Source organism: Scomber scombrus, chromosome 11, assembly GCF_963691925.1.
Source record: "Scomber scombrus chromosome 11, fScoSco1.1, whole genome shotgun sequence".
Lineage (NCBI taxonomy): Eukaryota > Metazoa > Chordata > Actinopteri > Scombriformes > Scombridae > Scomber > Scomber scombrus.
Window position 1 is genome coordinate 27303279 of NC_084980.1, and position 25085 is coordinate 27328363.

Here is a 25085-nt window from a genome sequence, read left to right on the forward strand (position 1 = left end):
AGGAAGGGAGGAAGAATGAAGGAAAGGAGCGAGGAAGGAAGGAAAGGAGGGAGGGAAGAAGGAAGGAAAGGAGGGAGGGAAGAAGGAAGGAAGGAAGGGAGGAAGAAGGAAGGAAAGGAGGGAGGAAGGAAGGAAGGAAGGAAGGAAGGAAGGAAGGAAGGAAGGGAGGAAAGGAAAGGAAAGGAAAGAAGGAAGGGAGGACGGAGGAAAGAAGGAAGGAAGGGAGGATGGTGAAAGGAAAAGAGGAAGGGAAGAAGGAAGGAAAGAAGGACAGAGGAAAGAAGGAAGGGAGGAAGGTAGGGGGGAGGAAAGAGAGAGAGAAGGAGGGAGGGAGGAAAGAAGGAAGGGAGGAAGGAAAGGAATGAAGGAAGGAAGGTAGGGAGGAAAGAAGGAACAGTCAAAACAGACGGGGTCAATTTGACCCGAGAGGACGACATGAGGGTTAATGTTTATCATGTGAATTATATGCTTCCCTCCTAGGACAGTACAATCTCTCGGAACTGATTCACATCTACACACCTTCCCGAACTCTCCGATCCTCCTCCGCCAACCAGCTCTTTGCCCCATCTGACAACTTAACTACCATCATGGGGTCAAAAGCCTTCAGCCGATCTGCCCCCCCGCCTCAGGAACTCTCTCCCACCAGACATTTACACTTCAGACTCTGTTTCCACCTTTAAATCCCGCCTTAAATCTTTCCTTCCTTCCTTCCTTCCTTCCCTCCTTCCTTCCTTCCTTCCTTCCTTCCTTCCTTCCTTCTTTCCTTCCTTCCTTCCTTCCTTCCTGTCTTCTTTTCCTTCCTTCCTTCCTTTCTTCCATCTTTCCTTCCTTCCTTCCTTTCTTCCATCTTTCCTTCCTTCCTTCCCTCTGTCCTTCCTGTCTTCTTTTCCTTCCTTCCTTCCTTCCTTTCTTCCATCTTTCCTTCCTTCCTTCATTCCTTCCTTCCTTCCTTCCTTCCTTCCTTCCTTCCTTCCTTCCTTCTTTTCCTTCCTTCCTTCCTTCCTTTGTTCCATCTTTCCTTCCTTCCTTCCCTCTGTCCTTCCTGTCTTCTTTTCCTTCCTTCCTTCCTTCTTTCCTTTCTTCCTTCCTTCCTTCCTGTCTTCTTTTCCTTCCTTCCTTCCTTTCTTCCATCTTTCCTTCCTTCCTTCCTTCCTTCTTTCCTTTCTTCCTTCATGCCTTCCTGTCTTCTTTTCTTTTCTTTCCTTCCTTCCTTCCTTCCTTCCTTCCTTCCTTCCTTCCTACCTTCCCTCTTTCTTATTTTCCTTTCTTCCATCTTTACTTCTTACTACGTATAGTAGTAGAGTATGCCACCTATTCAGAGTGGCATACTCTGTCTCACACTGACTATGCAATCACATTCTTGTTTATTTATTGTACTGATGCACTTTATAGTCACATTCATATTTATTCTTTATCTTTGCACTAAATGTTACCTGATTTATATTGTTTGATGTACTGTTGTCGTGTTTTATGAGCCTTGTAAGGTTTCCTTGAGTGCTTTGAAAGGCGCCTTTAAATATAATGCATCATTATTATTATTATTATTATTATTATTATTATTATTATTACAATCATGCACAATTTTTTTTTTTTAACCTCCCATTATTTGTCCTAGTTTTGAGCCGTTAACGACAGTGACTATATGTCCATTGCATGTATTACGCATGTCTAAATGTTTACTATGTGATTTATGTGTCAGCGTTGAAAACAAATGTTCCTTTTGAGGACAGCACAGACAACATATCTATCACTGTTTACGTACTAACCAACCTTGGAATCTGGAAAATGCAGTGAGGCTGAAAAATCGTCTTTGTACCACAAAGGATGTCATATGATTCAGTCCTTTTCCTCTGGGCAGAACAAAGCTCATTTACTCAACAGGAATTGTACTGACGTATACCAGTGACAGCCGCAGATTTAGAAGCCTCCCGTGTCTTTTCCTTTCTATGCCATGTGGAGGAGTGAACAACCCCCCCCTTTTTTTCATCCCAGCCCACTTCCTGAAGGGTTTCTTCTTGCAGCTAGGGAAGGCCCACTGATCACATGACTGGGGACTTCCATTGTAAGGCGTGGAGGCAGGAAGTGGAGTGGAAGCCAGGCCTCTCAACAGTCTCACTCAGCGCCAGGCCCCACAGCAAGGCCGAGCCACTGTCAACAAGCACAATTACGGGCACGCACTGAGGTGGCTTATTGTCCAATAGGGGCTGCACATGTTTAAGAGTTTGCCTCTGACCACCTGAGAGTGTGTCAAGGGAGCAAACATGTTACTTTTATCATCACATTGGGCCTCAGTTTTCACGCAGCGGCGGACAGAAATACCTCAGTGCTGTGGAAAGTCAACATGAACGCATGTGATGATTAAATAGTTGGCCTTTTCATGTTAGGAGCTATCAAAGAAGAATCTGAGACATGGTAAACTTTCCAAATGTACGCCTGCACATACACAAATATATGCTTCTTTCTGGCACACACTCTCCCATATTGACTAACTGGAAACTAAATAAAGCAAATTACCACGTAAGTACTGAAGTTATGAGTTCTGTTTAGTGATAATATAACTTTTTGAGTGATATTTAACTTGCCTGAAGAGGCAAGCAAATTATTTATTTCCATTCAAATAGCAGCAAATGTAAAAAGTCGACACATTTCAAACCTTTTTGTAGTGTGAACTTTTAAATTGTTAAGATTATTTTGACACCTTATCGCAAGTTATGGCCTCAGTGAGCTTATGAGCAGTGATATTTCCTTTCATATTTTCCTTCATTTGTCCAATTTCAAGGTATTTCACTTATTTCAAGAACCTTTAGGGGTGAAGTGTGACTTTCCAATATTTCACAAGAAGAAAATCAAACATTTAAAGAAAAGAAATTCCTTGAGAGGTGTTTATATTTATCCTTTTCTAAGTAATCTGGTGAGCCCTCAGATGTATCCTGAGACCCTGTGAAGGGTCCTGACTCCCGGGCTGTAAACCATTCATTTAGATCAGATGTGTCAAACTCATTTTCATTCAAGGGCCACATACACACCAATTAGATCTCATGTGGGCCGGATCATTAAAAATATGGATGGAAGGATGGAAGGACGGAAGGAAGGAAGGAAGGAAAAGAAGAGAGGAAGGGAAGAAGGACAGATGGAAGGAAGGACGGATGAAAGGGAGGAAGGAAAGATGGAAGGAAGGAAGAAAGGGAGCAAGGACAGAAGGAAGGAAAGAAGGAAGGAAGGAAGGGAGGAAAAGAAGATAGGAAAGAAAGATGGAAGGAAAGATGGAAGGAAGGGAGGGAGGAAAAGAAGATAGGAAAGAAAGATGGAAGGAAGAAAGGGAGGAAGGACAGATGGAAGGAAGGAAGGGATGGAGGGAGGAAAAGAAGATAGGAAAGAAAGATGGAAGGAAGAAAGGGAGCAAGGACAGATGGAAGGAAGGAAGGAAGGAAGAGAAAGAAGAGAGGAAGGAAGGAAGGAAAAGAAGAGAGGAAGGAAAGTGGGCCGGATTGCACTCCTCGGTGGGCCGGTTCTGGCCCGCGGGCCGCATGTTTGACACCCCTGATTTAGATGGTACTCCTACTGAAAGGTCATTTGAACAGACTGTTACTGGCGGTGCAGATGAGGTGAGAAAATGCCTCCATTCATTCTAATTAGTTTGTTTCCTAACGAGAAATCCGTCAATGCAACACTGCAATCACAGCTTATCAGCCGTCCGAGCCAGGAGAGGGATGGGAGGACACAAGGTTTTAGTCCAAGGCAGTTTCGGCTATACATAGCTGTAAATAGCCTCGGCCCTGACACACAGCAGCACGGCTTTCCAATAAGAAACTGTGAGATCGATAAAACCCAGCAGCACCAAGGGCACGCAGACAACAGCTACACAGCTACTGGCGCTGGTTTAAAAGACACAACATTGGTTTTATAGGACTCCTCCATGCAGCCGAGGTGCTGCAAGGGAAACTAAACTGCAACGTGGTTTTGAGCGCGCTTCTCATTTTTCATCCAAAGTTTCTCGGCTGTTTGTATCTCTTGTATATTTGTTTGGTTTTTGAGTTAAGTACCTCATCTTGTGCTTTTTTTTTTTGGACTGCAGATAGAAACAGTTTTGAGGCTTTTAGTCGTGCATTTGCGCTTTGTTTATGTGTGTTTAACTAATTTGACCTTTGTCTGTGAATTAAGTTTACTGTTGTTACCTCCAAAGAGGCGGTTGAAGCTTCTCACTCTCATTTGAAACACATCCTGCCCGATTTGCTTTTAAATATTTTGCTCTACACAAGTGGAAACATTTGCAGAAAGCTTGCTGAAATGTTAGAGCTGATCCCTCACATTCAACATTCAATTCAAATGTGCGTGTGTTCAATGAATGACGTCTTTGGTTGAATGTCTTTGAATGTTGTCTCTGTTTTTCTGTAAATCTTGTTGCTTGTTACTTTGAATTTGTACATTGTAAATGTTTTTTTTTTTTTACTTTTCTATATGTCATGTATTCAGTGCAGCCCTGGAAAAAAGCATGCTTCTCTCAATGGTCCCTCCCTGCAGAAAAAAAACTTCAAAACACTTTTCAGTAAGATTTTATAGATGACATAAAGAGCACAGAATTAGCTTTTTGTGTGCTTTTGGAAATTTTTCACTATTTCCTCATAAACATACAATAAATGTATCAAGTTATTGTTTATTACTTTGAATATTTTGATGCAGATCTGAAGCCAGCTGCAGATTTAACATTTTTATAACATTTTTTCTACCATTAAAATAATGCATTCATTTAAAGGAACTTATTTCTAACATTGATGACATATTGTCTCAGTTTATCTTTAACAGTAGAATAAAAGATTAAAACATTAACTACGACTTATAATTTGTGCTTATAATTAAGATTTAATTACAAATCTGTAGCATCTCATCTAGCTGTAAGTTGATATATCGTTGCCCTGTGATTTATCTTTTTAATAAAGAAACAGCATTTGTTTAATTCCAGCTTAGTGACCTCGGGTAGTCGCTGCTACAGTTTGCTTTCATTACAGCTGCGACTAATGTATGTTGGCAAGACGTGCAACAATGTGGTTTAACTCCGACCACAACCCTTCACCGCCGCAGCCACAGACAGCTGATTGTCTCCTTTCTCATGCATAATAAAACAACGCTGGTTGTAGTGAAGAGCCTAAGAGCTCTGCTTGTGATATCGATGTGCAGTGAGTAGGAGTTTGATATATCTTCCCTCCATCTCAGTTTGCCTTTTCCTTTGCCTTCTTGTTTGTAACATTAGTAAATATTTATTATGGTTTAAACAAACTTCCCCAGGGCGCAATAAATTTTGTAGAGTCAAAGAAGGTCTGGCTGCTGAGCTCTGTCATTACGTCATGTATTTTCACATTATTAAGGAGGCCAGACTGTATTAGTAGTACAAAATCTATCAAAGTGACAAGAAAGACAGGAGTTTGTGTGATTAATTTCTTCCTGTTGGCAGCACCAAAGTCAACAATGTAACAACAACAAGCTTTTTCTAGGACCAATCCTATTCAATTCATTAGAAGAGATAATGTCAATAATATTTAGACTGTTAAATAATACGATGTCCAAAATTTCCCACCCAAAAAATGTAAAATATATGAGTTGACATTCTTGATTTTGACAGGTTTAATCATGAGATTCTGAATATGAAGTCCAGGAGGAAGTCGTACCTGGTGTAGTTGTCGCCTGGTGGGATGGACTCCTGGAAGAACTGGAACTGGTAGAGGTAGAGTACAATGAGATGTCCGGCGCTAAAGATGGCCATCAGGACACACATGCAGCTGAAGATGAGCGTGTCGAAGGTCCGGCAGAGGGACCACCACGTACACAAGAACAGGAAGATGAAGAAGTAGATAAACGAGGTCAAAGAGGGCAGCATGATGCCTGCAAACACCAAAACACAAGATACAAGCTCACTGGATTAATAACATAATTATTAACTTTTATTTTAACCCATGCGGAGCCCCAGACTGGTGCAACGTCACGAAACTTCAGAGGATGTCGGCTAAATTGTCCACCTGAGAATTTCTTTGACCGTAATTAACTCTGCAGCACATTGTTTTTGATGAATGTGGTAAATCTCACAGTTTTAAAAGCAACTTTGAACAATATTGAAGAGTCATTTGCAAATATTGTTTGACAATTAACTTTTTCCTGGCAGTCCTCTCTCAAACTCTCACTCACGTTTCTAAAGTTGTCTTCTGGCAACAAAGTCACATCTCGTGAGATTTCATAATGTGATCAAGCAAAAGGTAAAGTAGTTTTATTCAAGATTATTATAATATTTATAACATGTATAATATATTTATTATACACTTCATGATTTACTTATTTATTTTCTATAGGAAAAACAACTATTTTATGGTATCGCTATAAGTTTTTACTTGTATGCCTTTTTCTTAATATTATGTGCACTCTCACATTGTCTTATGGCTGAGTGCAGAGTGTGAGACTTTGTGTCTTCTTCCTCTCTTGTGAGCATTCAGCTGCTGGTTCCCGACACGTTAACAAAGGCAAAGCTGTGATTCAACTTCAACTTCTGGCCTTTAACTTTTAAAACCCAGCAAATAAAGACGCAGGTGCAGAAGCCCCCATAGACGGAGCTATGAATGGACAAAGGACAACTGTTAGGGTGACATATGTGGGATGCGTAATGACGCATGTAGCTTCATGTACAAATAATCACTGAATGCTCATTCAGGCATCTCCTTCATGACAAAGTGGGAGATCAACATTTGTAAATATGAACTCTGTTTATTGCAATAAAACTCAGAAAAGACAGATGCTCTCTGTGAACTCATCTATTATTAAGAGGAACATTACCACAACACCATGCTGCTGTCAGACACTTATAATAACAATCTGAGCCTATCAGTGGCAAAAACAAACAATTGTAGTAGAAGTACATTGACTGGATGCTATTGGCTTGAAGGATTACATCGCAGCCTGTTTCACATCTGTTGGCTGAAAAGCTCAAAACTGGACCGATATCAAAAACTGTCCCCATTAGTCACAACTATACACAAAAAGATGGGAGAACAGGGTCCAAATTTGCGAAATCTATTCATTGAAATTTGTCAATAATATATGTTTATCATTATTTGTTTTATAGCAATACTAATGAGAGCTGGTAATCTTTTTAAATGTTTTCTGTGTTGTGTTCAACAGCTTGTGTAGTACTGCATTGTGTCATAATGGGATAATGTCACTTTGGTAATTTCTTTCCTTTCTTTCTTACAGTCAAAAAGGTTTTTACCAGGCGGGAAGTTCTGTTCCTCTGAAATGATGCCAACGCGGAAGTAACTTAAAACTGCATTCTATCAAAAGGCCACCAGGGGGCGACCGTTTTGGTGTCAAAAGGACTTCCGTCTCTATACAAGTCAATGGAGAATTCACCAACTTCTCACTTGATTTCTAACCTCAGTAAACGTTTTCAAAATGTGTTTATGGTCTCAATCGCTAGTTTAAAGCCTTCTTCAATGCAGTATGATGTTCATTTGGGACATTTTGGCCTCCCTGATTTTACATTTGACGATAAAGCAGGGTATGCATTAGGGCGTGGCTACGTCGTGATTGACAGGTTGATTGGTTCACAGGTTCAGGAGGGCGCCTCTTGCTCCTCCTGATGCCCATATAAGTAGAATCCGTGTTTTTATTTTTCCCAGCATGCACCGGAAATTTTCAAGATGGCGCTGCTCAGATCTGAAACTATTGGCTTCCGAGCAGCAGTCCACAAACCAATGGGTGACGTCACGGATGTTACGTCCATTTCTTATATACAGTCTATGGTTTTTACTCATATTTTACAGTAAATAAAGAATATTCAAAACACTCTTGTTGTGAGTACAGTACCCTAAAAATTAAAAAGCATTGTACAGTAACTGAAAAAGGTTCATGAATACACTTCCTCAAGAGACTTATGAGGATTTTCACAGATTTCACATTTAAATTTAAATGTCCTCACCGTGGGACTAATAAAGCATTATCTTATCTTGTGAACTAAACTATGGCTGGACAGAAAATCAATCAATAAATCAGCTGATGAGGGAGAAGCTGCTCACCTGTCATCCCCAACAAAATGGTCACCACCACCTTCCCCGCTGTGGTGATCAAGTTCCCGATGATCTCCTTCACTTTGGTCGCCACCTCCGCCACGTGCCGCAGAATCTTCATCTTGGTGCTTTCCTTCACTTCCTCCTCCTCACCCTCACCCTCCTCCTCCTCCTCCTGCTCGTCCTCAGCCTCCAGCTCCTCCTCGTCCTCCTCGTCTTCCTCTGCTTCGTACCCCGCTTCGGAGTCCTCGTCTAGCAGGATGTCGTCATCCAGGGTCAGCTTCTCCTCCTCTTCCTTTTTTAATGTGAGTGACATAAAACGTTTCAGAATCGAGTGACGAACGGTGCAGTTTAGAAGTCAGAGCTCTCCATGGTGCTGAAAACATGTTTCCTAACAGGTAGCACTACAATAACAATCCCTGTACAACCCCTGTTATACACATCCCATCATGTCTGTCCTGTGAGTCCTGCCTCGGCTTTCAGCTGTGAGTGTGTCTGACCATATTTAGCATACGGCATTGAGTATTTGAGCATATATGTGGTCTGTGTGGCTGCCTGAGAAATTATTGGAGACTAGCAGCTGATGTTTTCCTCTGCAACCACATGTTGGCTTCATATCAAATCAAACTTTCTTGGCTGCTGCAGCTCCACAACTATGTGTCCCTCTTTTCCTGCAGTCACACTATAGCTGAAGCATATTAACAAGTGGCTCATTCACTGTTATTTATATATATATATATATATAACGTATAAGGCACAAGATAAAGAGCGTACAGGTAGCAAGTCGTGCAAAACTTATTCTGCCTCGAACAACTTCAGGTCAAATGGTTCACTGATGGAAATAAGAGCCTGAACACAACGCAGGCTCTCGATGAATTTCTGGGGTTTCTCAGTAATGCGGAGCGATGCCATGTCTGCCAGCGTAAGCAACACTGTTGAAGTGAAAGTGAATGTGGATTTAATTAACACTGAGTCATAAAGTGAAGAGAGGACGTGCCAGGGGCATGGGGGCTTTATTCCAAGTCATCAAGCCTCACAGGGAAGTCTCTATTCAAACTCCCTCCTCTTCTAAACTTACGAAGCTCAATGTGGACATTACGGTTCAGAGAATGTCCACTGTACTGGCCATTTCAGCAAGTACTCACTTTTATTTACCTTTTTGGAGAAAAACTGTCTGTGACTGTCTGGAAATGTTGACAAGCTTCTAGTCTGAAAGAGAATTTGTCCATTTTCTTCATCCAGAAATCCAATATCACGTTGTGAGAAGATGTTTAAATTGGCGTTTGTGGCAAACTGAAGTGTTACTCCAAAGGTTACTCCCATTAAAGATATTTCCTCTTCATATTGACAGTATTTCTTAACGTTAAGTTTTCAAAAGATAAATGTTCACTTCATTTCTGAATTTAAAAGACTTAGTTAAAGAATATTTAAAAGATGGAAAAACGGTGTAATTTAAAAACAACGGTTTTCTGGATGTTTTAGATCCCAGCAGCACACATCCTAACCAACATCTGGTTGTCTACTCCATATTAGGGCTGAAGCAATTTGTTTAATCCATTTGTCAGCTGACATAAGCCAATTTAGACGATCGAAATCAAAGGAAAAATGATAAACATCCAGTTTCCTGCATCTAAAAATGTAAATATTTGCCTGTTTATTAGTTAATTAAAAACATCCTGCTGGTCAATGAGAAACTGTGATTTTGGACTATTTTGTAATTAACAGTCCTTCTTCACATACTATTTATTGTACTGTTTTACTAATGCATGTTTCAGATAAGATAAGAGTTGAAAGCAGACACCGCATATGAGACCCACTTGTTCCTCTGCTTCAAAGTCCGTGTTGTACTGGGCCATGTCCTCAGGTGGCCTCTTCTGAACCAGACTGCGACACAGGAGCCAGATGGCCAAGCCAGCCACGAACATGCCGATGTCAGGGATGAACACTCGGATGCCGTTCCCTGCATCTGCACCAATCACACTTGAGACAAACAGAAAACAGAAGACACACGATGACAGAAAGCAGACGCTGATTTCCTGAACGTATCAAATCTACAGATGAATCCTAATATTGACCAAAAATCGTGATTTGGAGCAATCTCGCAAGAAAAAGGATCACAACCAAGTGATGGAAAATTGGACGGAGTACAACAAACTTAACTGTCCATGGTGATCATTTATAATAGGAAACAGTTTTCCTGAAAAATCCAGGGACTTGAGGTTGTTCCTTTGGTTCACTTGGACGAGGCCCACCAGTAATTCAGCTTTCCTTTGTTTGAATCAGGCCTTGGATTATTGTCACATGTCACCTCCCTTTGTCTCTCTTCTTTCCTTCCTTCCTTCCTCCCTTTCTTCCTACCTTCCTTCCTACTTTCCTTTTTCCCTTCCTTCCTTCCTACTTTCCTTTTGTCCTTTCTTCCTTCCTCCCTTTTATCCTTCTGTCCTTCCTTCCATCTGTCCTTCCTTCCTACCTTCCTTTGTCCTTCCTTCCTTCCTTCCTTCCTTCCTTCTGTCCTTCCTTCTATCTGTCCTTCCTCCCTTTCTTCCTTCTGTTCTTCCTTCCTCCCTTCCTTCCTTTCTTCCCTTTCTTCCGTCTGTCCTTCCTTATTTCCTTCCTTCCATCTGTCCTTCCTTCCTACCTTCCTTTGTCCTTCCTTCCTTCCTTCTGTCCTTCCTTCTATCTGTCCTTCCTCCCTTTCTTCCTTCTGTTCTTCCTTCCTCCCTTCCTTCCTTCCTTCCTTTCTTCCCTTTCTTCCGTCTGTCCTTCCTTATTTCCTTCCTTCCTACCTTCCTTTGTCCTTCCTTCCTTCCTTCCTTCTGTCCTTCCTTCTATCTGTCCTTCCTCCCTTTCTTCCTTCTGTTCTTCCTTCCTCCCTCCCTTCCTTCCTTCCTTCCTTTCTTCCCTTTCTTCCGTCTGTCCTTCCTTATTTCCTTCCTTCCATCTGTCCTTCCTTCCTTCCTTCCTTCCTTCCTTCCTTCCTTCCCTCCTTCTGTCCTTCCTTCTATCTGTCCATCCTCCCTTTCTTCCTTCTGTTCTTCCTTCCTTCCTTCCTTCCTTCCTTCCTTTCTTCCCTTTCTTCCGTCTGTCCTTCCTTATTTCCTTCCTTCCATCTGTCCTTCCTTCCTACCTTCCTTTTTTCCTTTCTTCCTTCCCTTTGTTTGAATCAGGCATTGGATTTTTGTCACATGTCACCTCCCTTTGTCTCTCTCAATCTTTTCATGGGCGCGTGACTATTAAACTGACAGACTTTAAAAATATACAATATATAATAACTGAGTATTATATCCCTACAATCTGTGTTCATGCAGTTGAACCTGCGAAAGTGAGAAATTCCTGCAGCGATTATAACTTTCAGGAAATACTACCTGTTCACATGCGTGCATGGGAATCAGGATTTTTCCGTTACCCAACGGTTCTTTTAATATGTGTTGTGTTGAATGCTTTAGCTTTTATATGGAGTACCACCCACTTTAATGAAATCAGGCTTGCCGGGTTTTAAATGTATTGCTGTTAACAAGTGAGTGAAATTCCATTTAAACAAAAAAAAAGGGCAACGAGAGAGTGTGGTTTGTTTTTTTAACTGAAGTGAGAAAAACATGTTTGTTCCATTGAAAATTGCATCCTTTGCGTATAATAAGGTAATTTGTTCAATTAAACCTGTTTTTCTCATTCAACTGCGTAGTTTATAAGAGAAAAAGGTTCGAAACGGATTTTAACTGTTCAGATTAAATGTGTTAATTACGGTCGAATGATGCTTTTTGACAGCTTACTCTACGTCTCTCAAATACAGTTTATACACAAATAATATTTATCCAGACACCTTGTCTACACAGTGTGCTTTTCATTAATCAACTCAATATTACATTGTTTGAACTGTTACTGTGTGCAAAGTAAAGCTTTTGTACGATTTGTTATTTGATTTGTCTGCTCACCTCTAATCAAATACCCAAATGTTTGTTCAAACAGGAAGCTGAACAGTGGCTATCGACGGTTGCCATGACAGCTGCAGTAACATCAGGCTTTGATATGACTTGGTGTAGTGTATCGCTGCTACCTGAGGACATGTTTTATGAGGCGTCATGATTGCATGTACGATTAAAGCGATTAAAAAAATGTTCTTTATACAAAAAAAACATTAAAATCTCACTTTTATCATCCAAACTAATTCTTATTTCCGTTTTACAGCACTCACACTCCTTCCTGTGTTCGACCACCAAAGCTTTTTCTTTAAATTTCATGCCGGTCTCCAAGTTTTATTAAACAGTTTTTAAAATAAAGAATAACATACTTGTGATTCTGTGGCACAGGCTGCATAGAAAAAAGCTGACAAAAAGTTTGGATGGAGTAATAAAACAAGTGGTCATTTCAATCAGACATCATTCTCATTCTGGCCTTGAAAGGATAGAAAAAGCTTGTTAAATTTAACAAGTTGAAAACACAGTGCTAATCAACACGATGGAAAACGCACACTCAGATAAATACTTGGGCCTTTAGCTGCTGTTGGCGAGCTTAATCTAATCAAGGACGTCTGTTTCCATGTGCTTTATTGTTGTGAAGCTTCGTGCATCCTCACATGGATGAAAGAGATGGAAACCGTCGGTGCCAGAGAAGGTTGAGCCAACAACTTTAATGACTCCTACTTTCCCCTTGCTTATCGTGTGAGAGAATTACAATAACATTAGCAGTGGTAAGACCTGTCCTCGCTGCCTCGGGGCTGCAGTGTCGATTAATCACGAAGCTTCGGTTGAAAAATTACACATACAAAGTCCCCAAAATATGCTGTGTGTCAAACATGCGGCCCGCGGGCCAGAACCGGCCCACCGAGGGGTCCAATCCGGCCCACTTTCCTTCCTGTGTTCTTTTCCTTCCTTCCTACCTTCCTTTTTTCCTTTCTTCCTTCCTACTTTCCCTTTTCCCTTTCTTCCTTCCTCCCTTTTATCCTTCTGTCCTTCCTTCCATCTGTCCTTCCTTCCTACCTTCCTTCCTTCCTTCCTTCCTTCCTTCCTTCTGTCCTTCCTTCTATCTGTCCTTCCTCCCTTCCTTTCTTCCTTCCTTCCTTCCATCTGTCCTTCCTCCCTTTCCTCCTTCTGTTCTTCCCTTTCTTCCATCTGTCCTTCCTTATTTCCTTCCTTCAGTCTGTCTGTCTGTCCGTCCTTCCTTTTGTATGTCCTTCCTACCTTCCTTTTTTCCTTTCTTCCTTCCTCCCTTTCTTCCTACCTTCCTTCCTACTTTCCTTTTTCCTTTCTTCCTTCCTACTTTCCTTTTTCCCTTTCTTCCTTCCTCCCTTTTATCCTTCTGTCCTTCCTTCCATCTGTCCTTCCTTCCTACTTTCGTTTGTCCTTCCTTCCTTCCTTTCTTCCTTCCTTCCTTCCTTCCTTCCTTCCTTCCTTCCTTCCTTCCATCCTTCCTTCTATCTGTCCTTCCTCCCTTTCTTCCTTCCTCCCTTCCTTCCTTCCTTCCTTCCTACTTTCCTTTTTTCCTTTCTTCCTTCCTCCCTTTTATCCTTCTGTCCTTCCTTCCATCTGTCCTTCCTTCCTACCTTCCTTTGTCCTTCCTTCCTTCCTTCCTTCCTTTCTTCCTTCCTTCCTTCCTTCCTTCTGTCCTTCCTTCTATCTGTCCTTCCTCCCTTTCTTCCTTCTGTTCTTCCTTCCTCCCTTCCTTCCTTCCTTCCTTTCTTCCCTTTCTTCCGTCTGTCCTTCCTTATTTCCTTCCTTCCGTCTGTCCGTCCGTCCTTCCTTTTGTATGTCCTTCCTACCTTTCTTCCCTTCTTCCTTTTGTCTGTCTTTCTTTCCTTCCCTTCTTATTTCCTTCCTTCCTTCCCTCCATCTTTTTAATGATCCGGCCCACATGAGATCAAATTGGTCTATATGTGGCCCTTGAATGAAAATGAGCTCTAGACCATGTAAATCTTTGGTATTTATTAAAGATTTGAAATGATCTGTCTGTGAAAAGATGCAACACACAACATCTGTGAATTGTCTTTAGACTGCTTTACATTTGACTTGAGCTTTCCACTCTTTTCCATACAGGCAGTAAAAGGGGGAGAAAGCATCCGCCTGTGCAGCTGTAAACATTGTATATACTGTACATGATCCTCAACACAAACAGGTAAATGCAGGCAGGATAAAATGTTTACGGCTCTGCTTCCGCCACTTAAAGCATACTATCCACCGAGGGCTGTTGAGTACTGGAAAAAGGAACGTGGCTGAGTTTGGACATTCCCGTACTTAGGAAACCACATCTAATACGATCACGGGGGTGTGAGGAGACAGACACAAGCGGCAAAAGCTTTGAAAAATAAGCCTGTCAACTGATTGTGAGGCGTAACTGGGTTTAGCATTCATCATGAATCCACACAGGGACAGGTTAGCAGCATTTATCAACCTCGTCAGATGTCCAGTTGAGTGTTGGCTTAATGCAAAGAGTGGTGTTTAATGTTATTGTGGGGGTTGCTATATTTAGGACACTTTACAGAGACAATGCAACCACCTACTTACTACTACATTACTAAATACATGTATGATCTTTGAGAGGTGGAATTTAAATCTTTCTTCTTTCCTCCCTTTCTTCCTACCTTCCTTCCTACTTTCCTTTTTCCCTTCCTTCCTTCCTACTTTCCTTTTTCCCTTCCTTCCTTCATCCCTTTTATCCTTCTGTCCTTCCTTCCATCTGTCCTTCCTTCCTACCTTCCTTTGTCCTTCATTCCTTCCTTCCTTCCTTCCTTCCTTCTATCTGTCCTTCCTCCCTTTCTTCCTTCCTTCCTTCCTCCCTTTCTTCCTTCTGTTCTTCCCTTCCTTTCTTCCTTCCTCCCTTTCTTCCTTCCTTCCTCCCTTTCTTCCTTCTGTTCTTCCCTTCCTTTCTTCCTTCCTCCCTTTCTTCCTTCCTTCCTTCCTACTTTCCCTTTTCCCTTCCTTCCTTCCTACTTTCCTTTTTTCCTTTATTCCTTCTTCCCTTTTATCCTTCTGTCCTTCCTTCCATCTGTCCTTCCTTCCTACCTTCCTTTGTCCTTCCTTCCTTCCTTCCTTCCTTCCTTCCTTCCTTCCTTCCTTCCTTCCTTCCTTCCTTCCTTCCTTCTGTCCTTCCTTCTATCTGTCCTTCCTCCCTTTCTTCCTTCCTCCCTTCCTTCCTTCCTTCCTTTCTTCCCTTTACAGAGACAATGCAACCACCTACTTACTACTACATTACTAAACACATGTATGATCTTTGACAGGTGGAATTTAAATCTCACCTTCCTTTTTTCCTTTCTTCTTTCCTCCCTTTCTTCCTACCTTCCTTCCTACTTTCCTTTTTCCCTTCCTTCCTTCCTACTTTCCTTTTTCCCTTCCTTCCTTCATCCCTTTTATCCTTCTGTCCTTCCTTCCATCTGTCCTTCCTTCCTTCCTTCCTTTGTCCTTCCTTATTTCCTTCCTTCCGTCTGTCTGTCTGTCCTTCCTTTTGTATGTCCTTCCTACCTTCCTTTTTTCCTTTCTTCCTTCCTCCCTTTCTTCCTTCCTTCCTTCCTACTTTCCTTTTTCCCTTCCTTCCTTCCTACTTTCCTTTTTTCCTTTCTTCTTTCCTCCCTTTCTTCCTACCTTCCTTCCTACTTTCCTTTTTCCCTTCCTTCCTTCATCCCTTTTATCCTTCTGTCCTTCCTTCCATCTGTCCTTCCTTCCTTCCTACCTTCCTTTGTCCTTCATTCCTTCCTTCCTTCCTTCTGTCCTTCCTTCTATCTGTCCTTCCTCCCTTTCTTTCTTCTGTTCTTCCTTCCTCCCTTCCTTCCTTCCTTCCTTCCTTCCTCCCTTTCTTCCTTCTGTTCTTCCTTCCTTTCTTCCTTCCTCTCTTTCTTCCTTCCTTCCTTCCTACTTTCCTTTTTCCCTTCCTTCCTTCCTACTTTCCTTTTTTCCTTTATTCCTTCCTCCCTTTTATCCTTCTGTCCTTCCTTCCATCTGTCCTTCCTTCCTACCTTCCTTTGTCCTTCCTTCCTTCCTTCCTTCCTTCCTTCCTTCCTTCCTTCCTTCCTTCATTCCTTCTGTCCTTCCTTCTATCTGTCCTTCCTCCCTTTCTTCCTTCCTCCCTACCTTCCTTCCTTCCTTCCTCCCTTTCTTCCTTCTGTTCTTCCTTCCTTTCTTCCTTCCTCCCTTTCTTCCTTCCTTCCTTCCTACTTTCCTTTTTCCCTTCCTTCCTTCCTACTTTCCTTTTTTCCTTTATTCCTTCCTCCCTTTTATCCTTCTGTCCTTCCTTCCATCTGTCCTTCCTTCCTACCTTCTTTTGTCCTTCCTTCCTTCCTTCCTTCCTTCTGTCCTTCCTTCTATCTGTCCTTCCTCCCTTTCTTCCTTCCTCCCTTCCTTCCTTCCTTCCTTTCTTCCCTTTACAGAGACAATGCAACCACCTACTTACTACTACATTACTAAATACATGTATGATCTTTTACAGGTGGAATATAAATCTTTATAATCTTTTCTGTGTCAATTCTGAATAAACTAAGCACTTTTTTTACATTAAAAGTGACATTAAAGTCCAGTATCTAACTTCCTTGAAAAGTGGGCATGCCATAATGACTCTTAGCGCTGTGTCTCTGAAAGTTAAAGATTGATTGATGGGTGGATTTAAGAATGAGATTAGTTGGTTTAAGCCTATGCACATGTCATATTTTGTTTTACAGGGAGAAAACATGATTGGATTTTGATATAAGAATACAAATAAATTGACTTTTTTGTATTTTTTTTTGCATATATTGTTAAATAGGTGCACATGGGGACTGGGGATGTGATCGAAAAGGGTAAAAAAATGCATTTTTCATTTCATCCAGACTTTAAAAGTGCATTTAAACTCTGTAGCATTGTATAAAAGTTATCACATTGCTGACATCAGCCTACAGTTACTGAGCTGAACTCTATCACTTCCTGACAAACAGCGAGGATTGCCCAACTGTGTGACAGATTCATGCTTTGTTAAACATAATTCACACTCTATTTTATGCTGCTTGATCGCAACAGGAAATGTTGAAACACACACAAAGAAAAGATTTGTGATCTGCATCTCATCAAGTTTGCTTTACTGTAAAAATGCCATAAAATAAAATATTTACTGTCAAAATGTGTTAAATATCATCATTTGTTGTAGATGTTAGTTTAATAAAAACATGTGGTGTGAGTCTTTAATTACTGGAAGCATTATCTTACCTCTCAAATCCAATCTGTCTTATGGATTTCTCCCACGTGGAACCTGGAAAAAACACATATGGAGTAGTTTAGTGAATACTGATGCTGTTTGGCTAATAAACATACAATATACATAAACACCTTTAATAACACTTTTATATCGTAGTCATTAAAAATATTAATACAGCTGGTCACACCGGTAAGAAACGAGCATTTCCATCACTACATTCAGCTATTCACTGCTGAATATAAATCACTTTTTTTATGTAATCTTTCTTAAAACAGTCTCATTGAGATTAAGATCTCTTTTCCGAAAGAGGCCTGAGATCGAGAAACATTCATATTAATTTATTCATTCATAGAAACGCTCATAAGACAAGATATAGTCATATAGATATGTTAAAATATAGAAAATCCAGATCAAGTCTGTAAAAAAGTCGCTGTGTTGCAGTCTCTGACAAAATCATTAAAGAAACATTTTTAAATTGTTTTTCAAATGTCTGCATAATATTTATCTATTTTATATACACACTCTTTCTCTGCACACTTTTCCTAAATGTAAAAACAAGAAAATAAAAACATTTCATGCAAAGCTTCCAGTGCTTGGACTGGTTGAAGTGTTCCTGAACGTCACTCGACAGCTCAGAGAGATTTCCAGGTATTCAACTCGTGTACTGAGACGACCCGCCGAGGGGCCGATGAGGCCTTTGTTCTACCGCCAGCCAAAAAAAAAAAAAAACACCACATCAGTTTGTGACTTGAGGATTTTTGACTCAATGACATATCGATATATCCGGGTGTTTTGTCAGTGCATTAGGCAACTAATTAGGTGCTGAACTGCTTTCTGGTTTATGGAGCACAGCAAGGAGAGTGAAGATGTTAAACACACTCCAGTCACAGCACTCAACTCAGACGAGCGTAACGCAACGCAGACGGCAGACAAAGCGATTCATCAGACTTTATCTGCCGTGTCACAAGTGTGTGACTACAGCGACTTTCAAGAGACTGTTAAATTTAAAAAATGCAATCGTCAGTAATTCCTGTAAATGAAGGTTGTTATTCATAAATGTTTTTTTCTCTCTCTGGGTGATTTTTCACTATCCTTAAAATAGTTTGAGCAAAAAAAACTTTATTTTTTATACAAGAATAATGTTTACACAGACAATATCCTGTCGAAAAGTAAGATAAAAATCATTATAAAGATGTTCTCATGAATAACACTCACACCGAATGTCCAGTAAAGGAATGAGTCACACTATTAGGCACAGAGACAGGAAACATCTCACCCTGGACACTCGCTGTTTGAGTTGCAAACGCTACAGGACAATGAGAGTACGCACAAATAGATTACACAACAGCTTTTACGCTAAAGCCATAAATGCACTAAACTGCATTAAATAATGGCAATTATTTATTTATTTTTGATTCTGCACTTTAACCTTTTTGTGTCGTCCTCACGGGTCAAATTGACAAAGTCTATTTTGACTGTTCCATCTTTCCTCCCTTCCTTCCTTCTGTCTGTACTTCCTTCCTCCCTCCTTCTCTCTTCCTTTCCTTCCTCCTTTTTTCCTTCCTTCTGTCCTTTCTTCCTCCCTCCCTACTTCTTTCCTTCCCTCCTTCCTTCCTTCCTTCCTTTCCTTCCTCCTTCTCTCTTTCCTTCCTTCCTCCCTTCCTCTTTTCCTTTCTCCCTCCTACCTTCCTTTCTTCCTTCTTTCCTCCGTCCTTCCTTCCTTCCTTCTTTCCTCCCTTCCTTCTTTTCTTTCCTGCCTCCTTTCCTCCTTCCTTCCTTCCTTACTTCCTTCCTTCCTCCCTCCTTTCCTTCCTTATCCCTTCCACCCTCCCTCCTTGCCTTCTTTTTTCCTCCCTTCCTTCCTTCCTTCCTTCCTTCCTTCCTTCCTTCCTTCCTCCCTCCCTTCCTTCCTTCCTTCCTCCCTTCCTTCTTTTCTTTCCTCCCTTTCTTTCCTCCCTCCTTTCCTTCCTTCCTTCCTTCATTCCTTCCTTCCTTCCTTCCTCCATTCCTTCTTTCCTTTCCTCCTTTTCTTTCCTCCCTCCTTTCCTTCCTTCTTCCTCCCTTCCATCCTTCCTTCCTTGACTCGAGTACAACAGGAGGGTTAAAGACGGCATCTCAATTTCTTTGTGCTTTGTACAATGACAATAAAGACTTTCTATTCTATATATAAAACATTGATGGGCTGTCAGTACAAACATCTGCAGGAATAGCTTCACATTCACAGATGTTATGTATCCAAATTGTTTGAACCCAACCTTTGCATTTCTCTAAATAAAATCAACAGATTATCAGAAATAAGATGGATTCTGTTCGAGGGGGCAGATGCGGAGGAGAAGAGTGTAGATCACAACTGAAAATGTTAAGGAATGTGGCATCTGTGATGGGAGGAGGCCACATGACTAATCCTGATATAACCTCTGACACCAGACATGCCACCCACAGTCCTCCTCTGACACAAGACACATCCACCTTCCACCTCCACACGTCTACTCCCGTTTTTTAACTACTCACTGATAGAAGACAGACGGTGCTCTGAAGGAGGTAAAAAAAAACTAATTTCTGTAAAGCTTAAAAAGATGATTTCATATCTGTAGATGTGACTCACATTTCTTTCACAGATTTTCTTCAACAACAATAAATCAAGCACTGTTTTATTTTTAGCCTTATTACCACTTTTTTCCATCATCGTGGTTCTTTATCACATACTGATAATAGTTACTATGTGTTGAATTGTACGATATGTTGTAAGATTAAAGAAGAAAATGTAGAGAAAATATAAAAAGGTACTACAAAAGTCCACACAAAACAGACACACACAATGATATTATATACATAGACACATTCATATATATGAAAACAGGAATTAAACATAATGAATAATTAAACATTTAAATTAAAATAAAGATGAAATGCTGAGACATAAAGATGGATGGACATAAAGAGCCAGGAAATCCTATGATCAATGGCCAACCCGCTCTACAGCCTGAGCTACAACTCCCCATCACTCATGTGAGAGAAATAGAGCTCCTCACCCTAAATTATCCTATTATCCTAAATATTTGCTGGCTGCCAGTAAAAATGAAAGCTTTATTGAGGGATATTTTTTTAAGATTGAGATTAAATCAAATTACTCTGTGTTCTGACTAAGGGTTAATTCACAGCGCAAACTGCAGTGAGAACCAATCCTGCAGCTCTACACAGCTTTTACACCACCACCAGATTGGTTTTACGACCAGCATATTGGGTCTTAAGTCCCATTTAACATAATAGGAGGCTATTTCCAGCAAGATAAAGTTGTTGGTTTAGAAAGCTTAACATCTAGCTAGAGAGCTAACAACTTAGACCCTTTCTTCAGGAGCTGGTGGATACCAAACCAGAGCTAAAAAGTCAATGAATATTGGATTTGTATTGATTAAAAGATCAGAAGCAGATGTTGCTCTGTGTCTGGCAGATGTTTCAGCAGGTAGCTTGCAAACAAATTATCCACAACAAGTTGATAAGGCAACGAAATGTCAGGGTGAGTTTCTCATCATTCTGCCCCCTTGTGGTCAAAAATGGTTTAATGCAGCTTTAATTTAGTGCACAGCCCTCGAGCTATGGAGTTTATTCCCTATCTTAATTCAAGAGCATATTAAATGGATTTGAGAGCAGTATTTATTGATTTCATGCTCAGATTTTTTGATATTTTCTCTCAAAACTCAGTTTTTCCTCTCGCGCTCAGGGAGTTTGTGCTCGCGGATCTCTGCTCTGCTCTTGGATTTTTTGTGGATCAAAGCTGTAAACGGGTGCGTTCGTTGCTCTTCGAGGAACGTCGCATACGGGCGGGCACTCTTTCAACCGGGTTTATCCACTCCTGACCTCCGGTGCTGTAATAAATGTGGTTTCTTTCATTTTTTTGGACCACTGTTGGAATAAAATATCATTTAATAAATATTATTATTATAATACAATATAGCTATTTTAATGAACATCACGGACGCTTGTGTATTTATTAAATGATGTTTTATTCCAAAAAATATCATTTAATAAATACATTTGTGAAAATATCACAAAATCTGAGCATGAAATCAATAAATACTGCTCTCAAATCCATTTAATATGCTCTTGAATTAAGATAGGGAATAAACTCCATATCAAGCAAGGACAACGGGGAAAAACTTAGCGCTGACATGAGCAAATTCTGTTGGGTTGGTGAGACTTTTAGCATAAGTATCAGTAAATCTTTGATGCAACCAGCCCAAATATTAACTCTTCATTATACAGTTTTCGGGTCTCTGATGAGCTAACTACTTCAATGTTACTTAGTGTGTTATTACAAGTCAAAGTAGCTCAAGTGAACAGGATGAGTGGCAGTGCACAGATGTTGTTGTAATCTCTAATAATCGCCCACAGCGGTCGATAAAGGTCGTAGATTACTTAACGGCACAATTAAGTCCTCAAATAGAATCGCTTCAGCTGGTGGCGTCAGCGCAGTAACCACAGGCAAAACATTGTCTGTTTCAGTCATTTCCAACTTCAAACATCTGTAACAAATAACTTCAACCCAAACTGAGCCTACAGGTGTAAGAGGAAACCCGGTAAAGTCGGGTCAGTTCGATCTATAGGTTGAGGATAGAAACATTGAGAATGGGAGGGTGTTACTTTTGATAAAGTGGAGGAGAGTGTGAGACTTTCTGCCCGACGAGGCGAGGCCGCTTTCCACCCCAGCTGGGCACCAAAAATACCTGTCCTCAGACTTTATGTGAACATCATAAAACACCCTTTGTACTTGCTGGGCCGTTAAGCTCTCAGCACAGCATTTCTTTGCGCTCTCTCTTCTATCTCTGGGGCCTATTGCCAGCCGCCCTTTACCGCAGAGACTGGTGATATGCAACGTCAACATTTCAGTAAGTCATAACTATTATCAGACGGTGTGTATGCTAGAGGGAGAAAAAATCAGGGTGGTAAAGGTCAACAATGCTGCATATGGGATTTAATGAAGACTATCCCTGAGGAACTGTCCCAAAACAGCCCTTCAACACGCCGTTTAGTCCTTATGAGGTGCTGAAATGTCCATTGCCATCAGATATGAGCCAAATCAAACTTGCAAATGAGTTTTTATGGTTTGCTTTAGTCTACTTAATTCGCCAGATGGGTGGAGGTGGCCTCGAAGGACAATGAGTGCAAAAAGTTAAGACAATCACAGGAAAGTAGTTTGAAAGTCAGTGTATTTGTTTCTGTCACTACTGTATCTGACAATTTGGCTGATATTATCTGAAATGCTCCACTTGTGGCGAGCTCCACCCATCTGGTGCTCTCGGTTGATCCACAAGCGTACGTCTGTTTGTAAAAAATGCCCTTCCCACCGTGGCGAGTCAGCACAGAGGAATGACAGATGACTCCAAAGGAAGCCGTCTGCCGCTCATCTGGTGACCAGTCATTGACCTGCTGTAGCAGCTGGAGGTGTTCGCTTTTTTTGGACAACTTCTCTCATTCATAGTCAACTCAGTTTACTGCTCTAATGGTGTATTTGGCTACAGTGAATAGAGGAAATCACATGAAGTTATCTTGAGAGAGGATAACCGCCTCACCGTGAAGGAGGACTCTTTGTTTATACATTACTTGGCTGCCAAAAGGAAAAGGGTGTCAAGGGGCTAAATACCAGATATAGAAACCTGAGATAAGGCATTTACTCAAAATGTAGGCGGCAGATCAAGAGGACGAAGAGTTATGTCTGACTTCCTGTTACAAACATTGTCCAAAAATAAAAAGAGGAATAGGACGACATTAACTTCAGGAAGTACAAATCCTAACAATACTTTTACAAATCCTAACAATGGAGGAAAAATACAATACTGTGCAGGATGCTGATATGACTGTTGTAAGAAATGTGCTGCCAAGTTTTTACTTTTACATGTTACTCACTTCTTTTGTGATTTCATGATGACACTGTTTAATGTCTCTTAATCTCCTTGTGCAGTTCTTCATCATGGGCATGTGATGTTTTACTTCTTAACTACGTGCCTCATTTATTGTTAAATGACAGCCAGGATCCACCAGCTGTTCATTATGGAGCAACTCTCAGCAGCCTAATGCTTATATAGGGGATTGTGCTTTTAAATTTATTATTTTATTTAACCAGAAAAAGTGTCATTGAGATTAAAAGTCTATTTTATAAGAGCATCCTCTGCCAATACAGGCAGCAGTGCAAGCATAAGGGTTGCAGATAGAGCCTGACGGATATATTGGACAGTTGATATAATCAGTCAATATTGGCCAATTATAGATATATCGGTATCGGCATATGCGTTGTCTAATATGTGCAGATTTTATTTTTTAAGTTTTATTCGCAGCATATTATGTACATTGAAAATAAAGAATAAATTACAGAATCATCAGTCAAATCATCTACCACTGCAAACATCTACATTATTTTTGACGATTAAGCTGATTTTGCAACTTATTCCAAGCAGAGGGAGCAGCATACATACATAAACACCCTTTTTTACCAGTTCAGTACAAGCTTTAGAGACAGGGGCAATAACTTCCCACACTTTTCTGAAGGATGTAGATTTGTGGGTAAGATGGAAGCAGACCATCCAACCCAAGCACATAAAGAGCAATGGTGAGTAAGGGCTGTAAGATTTGCAATAAACCTCATTGCGCAATAAAAGACATCATGTAGCGGCACACTGGCTGCAAGATGCATTAATGTATATGATATACAGGTGCCAGCAAAACGTTTTCTTTTGGCCTCGAAGGAAATAAAAACATAATTTCAACTTCAGTTTTTTCACCAATTGCTGAATGTGAGGCTTAACCTTTGTGTCGTCCTCCCGGGTCAAATTGACCCCGTCTGTTTTGACTGTTCCTTCTTTCCTCCCTTCCTTCCTTCCATCTGTCCTTCCTCCCTACTTGTCTCTTTCTTTCTTTCCTCTCTCTTTTCTTCCCTTCCTTCTTTCCTCCCTCCATCCCCTTTTCTTCCTTCCTTCTGTCCTTCCTTCCTCCCTCCCTCCTTCTTTCTTTCCCTCCTCCCTTTCTTTCTTTCCTCCCCTACCTTCCCCCTTCCTTCTTTCCTTCCTTCTTCTTTTCCTTTCTCCTTCCCTCCCTCCTTACTCCCTCCCTCCTACCTTCCTTCCTTCTTTCCTCCCTTCCTTCCTTCTCGCCTTCCTTCCTTCCTTCCTCCCTCCTCTCCCTCCTTTCCTTCCTTCTTCCTTCTTCCTTCCTCCCTTCCTCCTTCTTCCTCCCTCCTTTCCTTCCTTCTTCCTCCCTCCTTTCCTTCCTTCTTCCTCCCTCCTTTCCTTCCTTCCTTACTTCCTTCTCTCCTTCCTTCCTTCCCTCTTCCTTCCTCCTTTCCTTCTTCCTCCCTTCCTTCCTTGACTCGAGGACAACAGGAGGGTTAAAGGAGAGAAAAACATCAATTATAATTAATCATTTTTTGTATTGCGACACAGACTCAATATCAGAGCCATGAAGAGTGGTGATAGATGGAGCGTTCAGTTGCTTTGATTTGAATTAGATTTTGTTTTATCAGCACTCATAATAAGTGTCAAATGTTGCAAATAATGACTCAAGATGGTCTTTCAGTCAAGTGCCAATAAAGCTTTATGGTATAAAATCTGACACACACACAAAAAAACTATATTCCATACTCTGAAGTTTTAACCCACCTGGATCTTTGCTTGGAGTAAATTAATCAAATGGAGAGATACTTTTTTTACCCTGCTGTCTTTCTGCCTCAAATTATAAAGAAACCAGGCGGCTCATCACTGAGGCCGATCATTAGAGTCAAGCAGATTCTTTGAGTCAGGAATATAATTAGTTTGTTATTACTAATATGGTATTTGTGGGTATTTGTTTGAAGTACCAGCCTATGTTGATTTAGCCTTTGCGTGAAATTATGAGGCGAGT

General features: G+C 40.8%; 1 protein-coding gene across 1 annotated transcript in view; it reads right to left on the minus strand.

Annotated features, from left to right (window-relative positions):
- LOC133991280 (piezo-type mechanosensitive ion channel component 2) overlaps window positions 1–25085 on the minus strand; it is a 122116-nt gene that overhangs the window by 77991 nt on the left and 19040 nt on the right. Inside the window, exons 4-7 of the mRNA XM_062429810.1 lie at window positions 17207–17249; window positions 9863–10025; window positions 8055–8340; window positions 5664–5877 (exon numbers count right to left, since the gene is read on the minus strand). Coding sequence (XP_062285794.1) covers window positions 5664–5877; window positions 8055–8340; window positions 9863–10025; window positions 17207–17249 — 706 coding nt within the window. The remainder of the gene's footprint in view (window positions 1–5663; window positions 5878–8054; window positions 8341–9862; window positions 10026–17206; window positions 17250–25085) is intronic.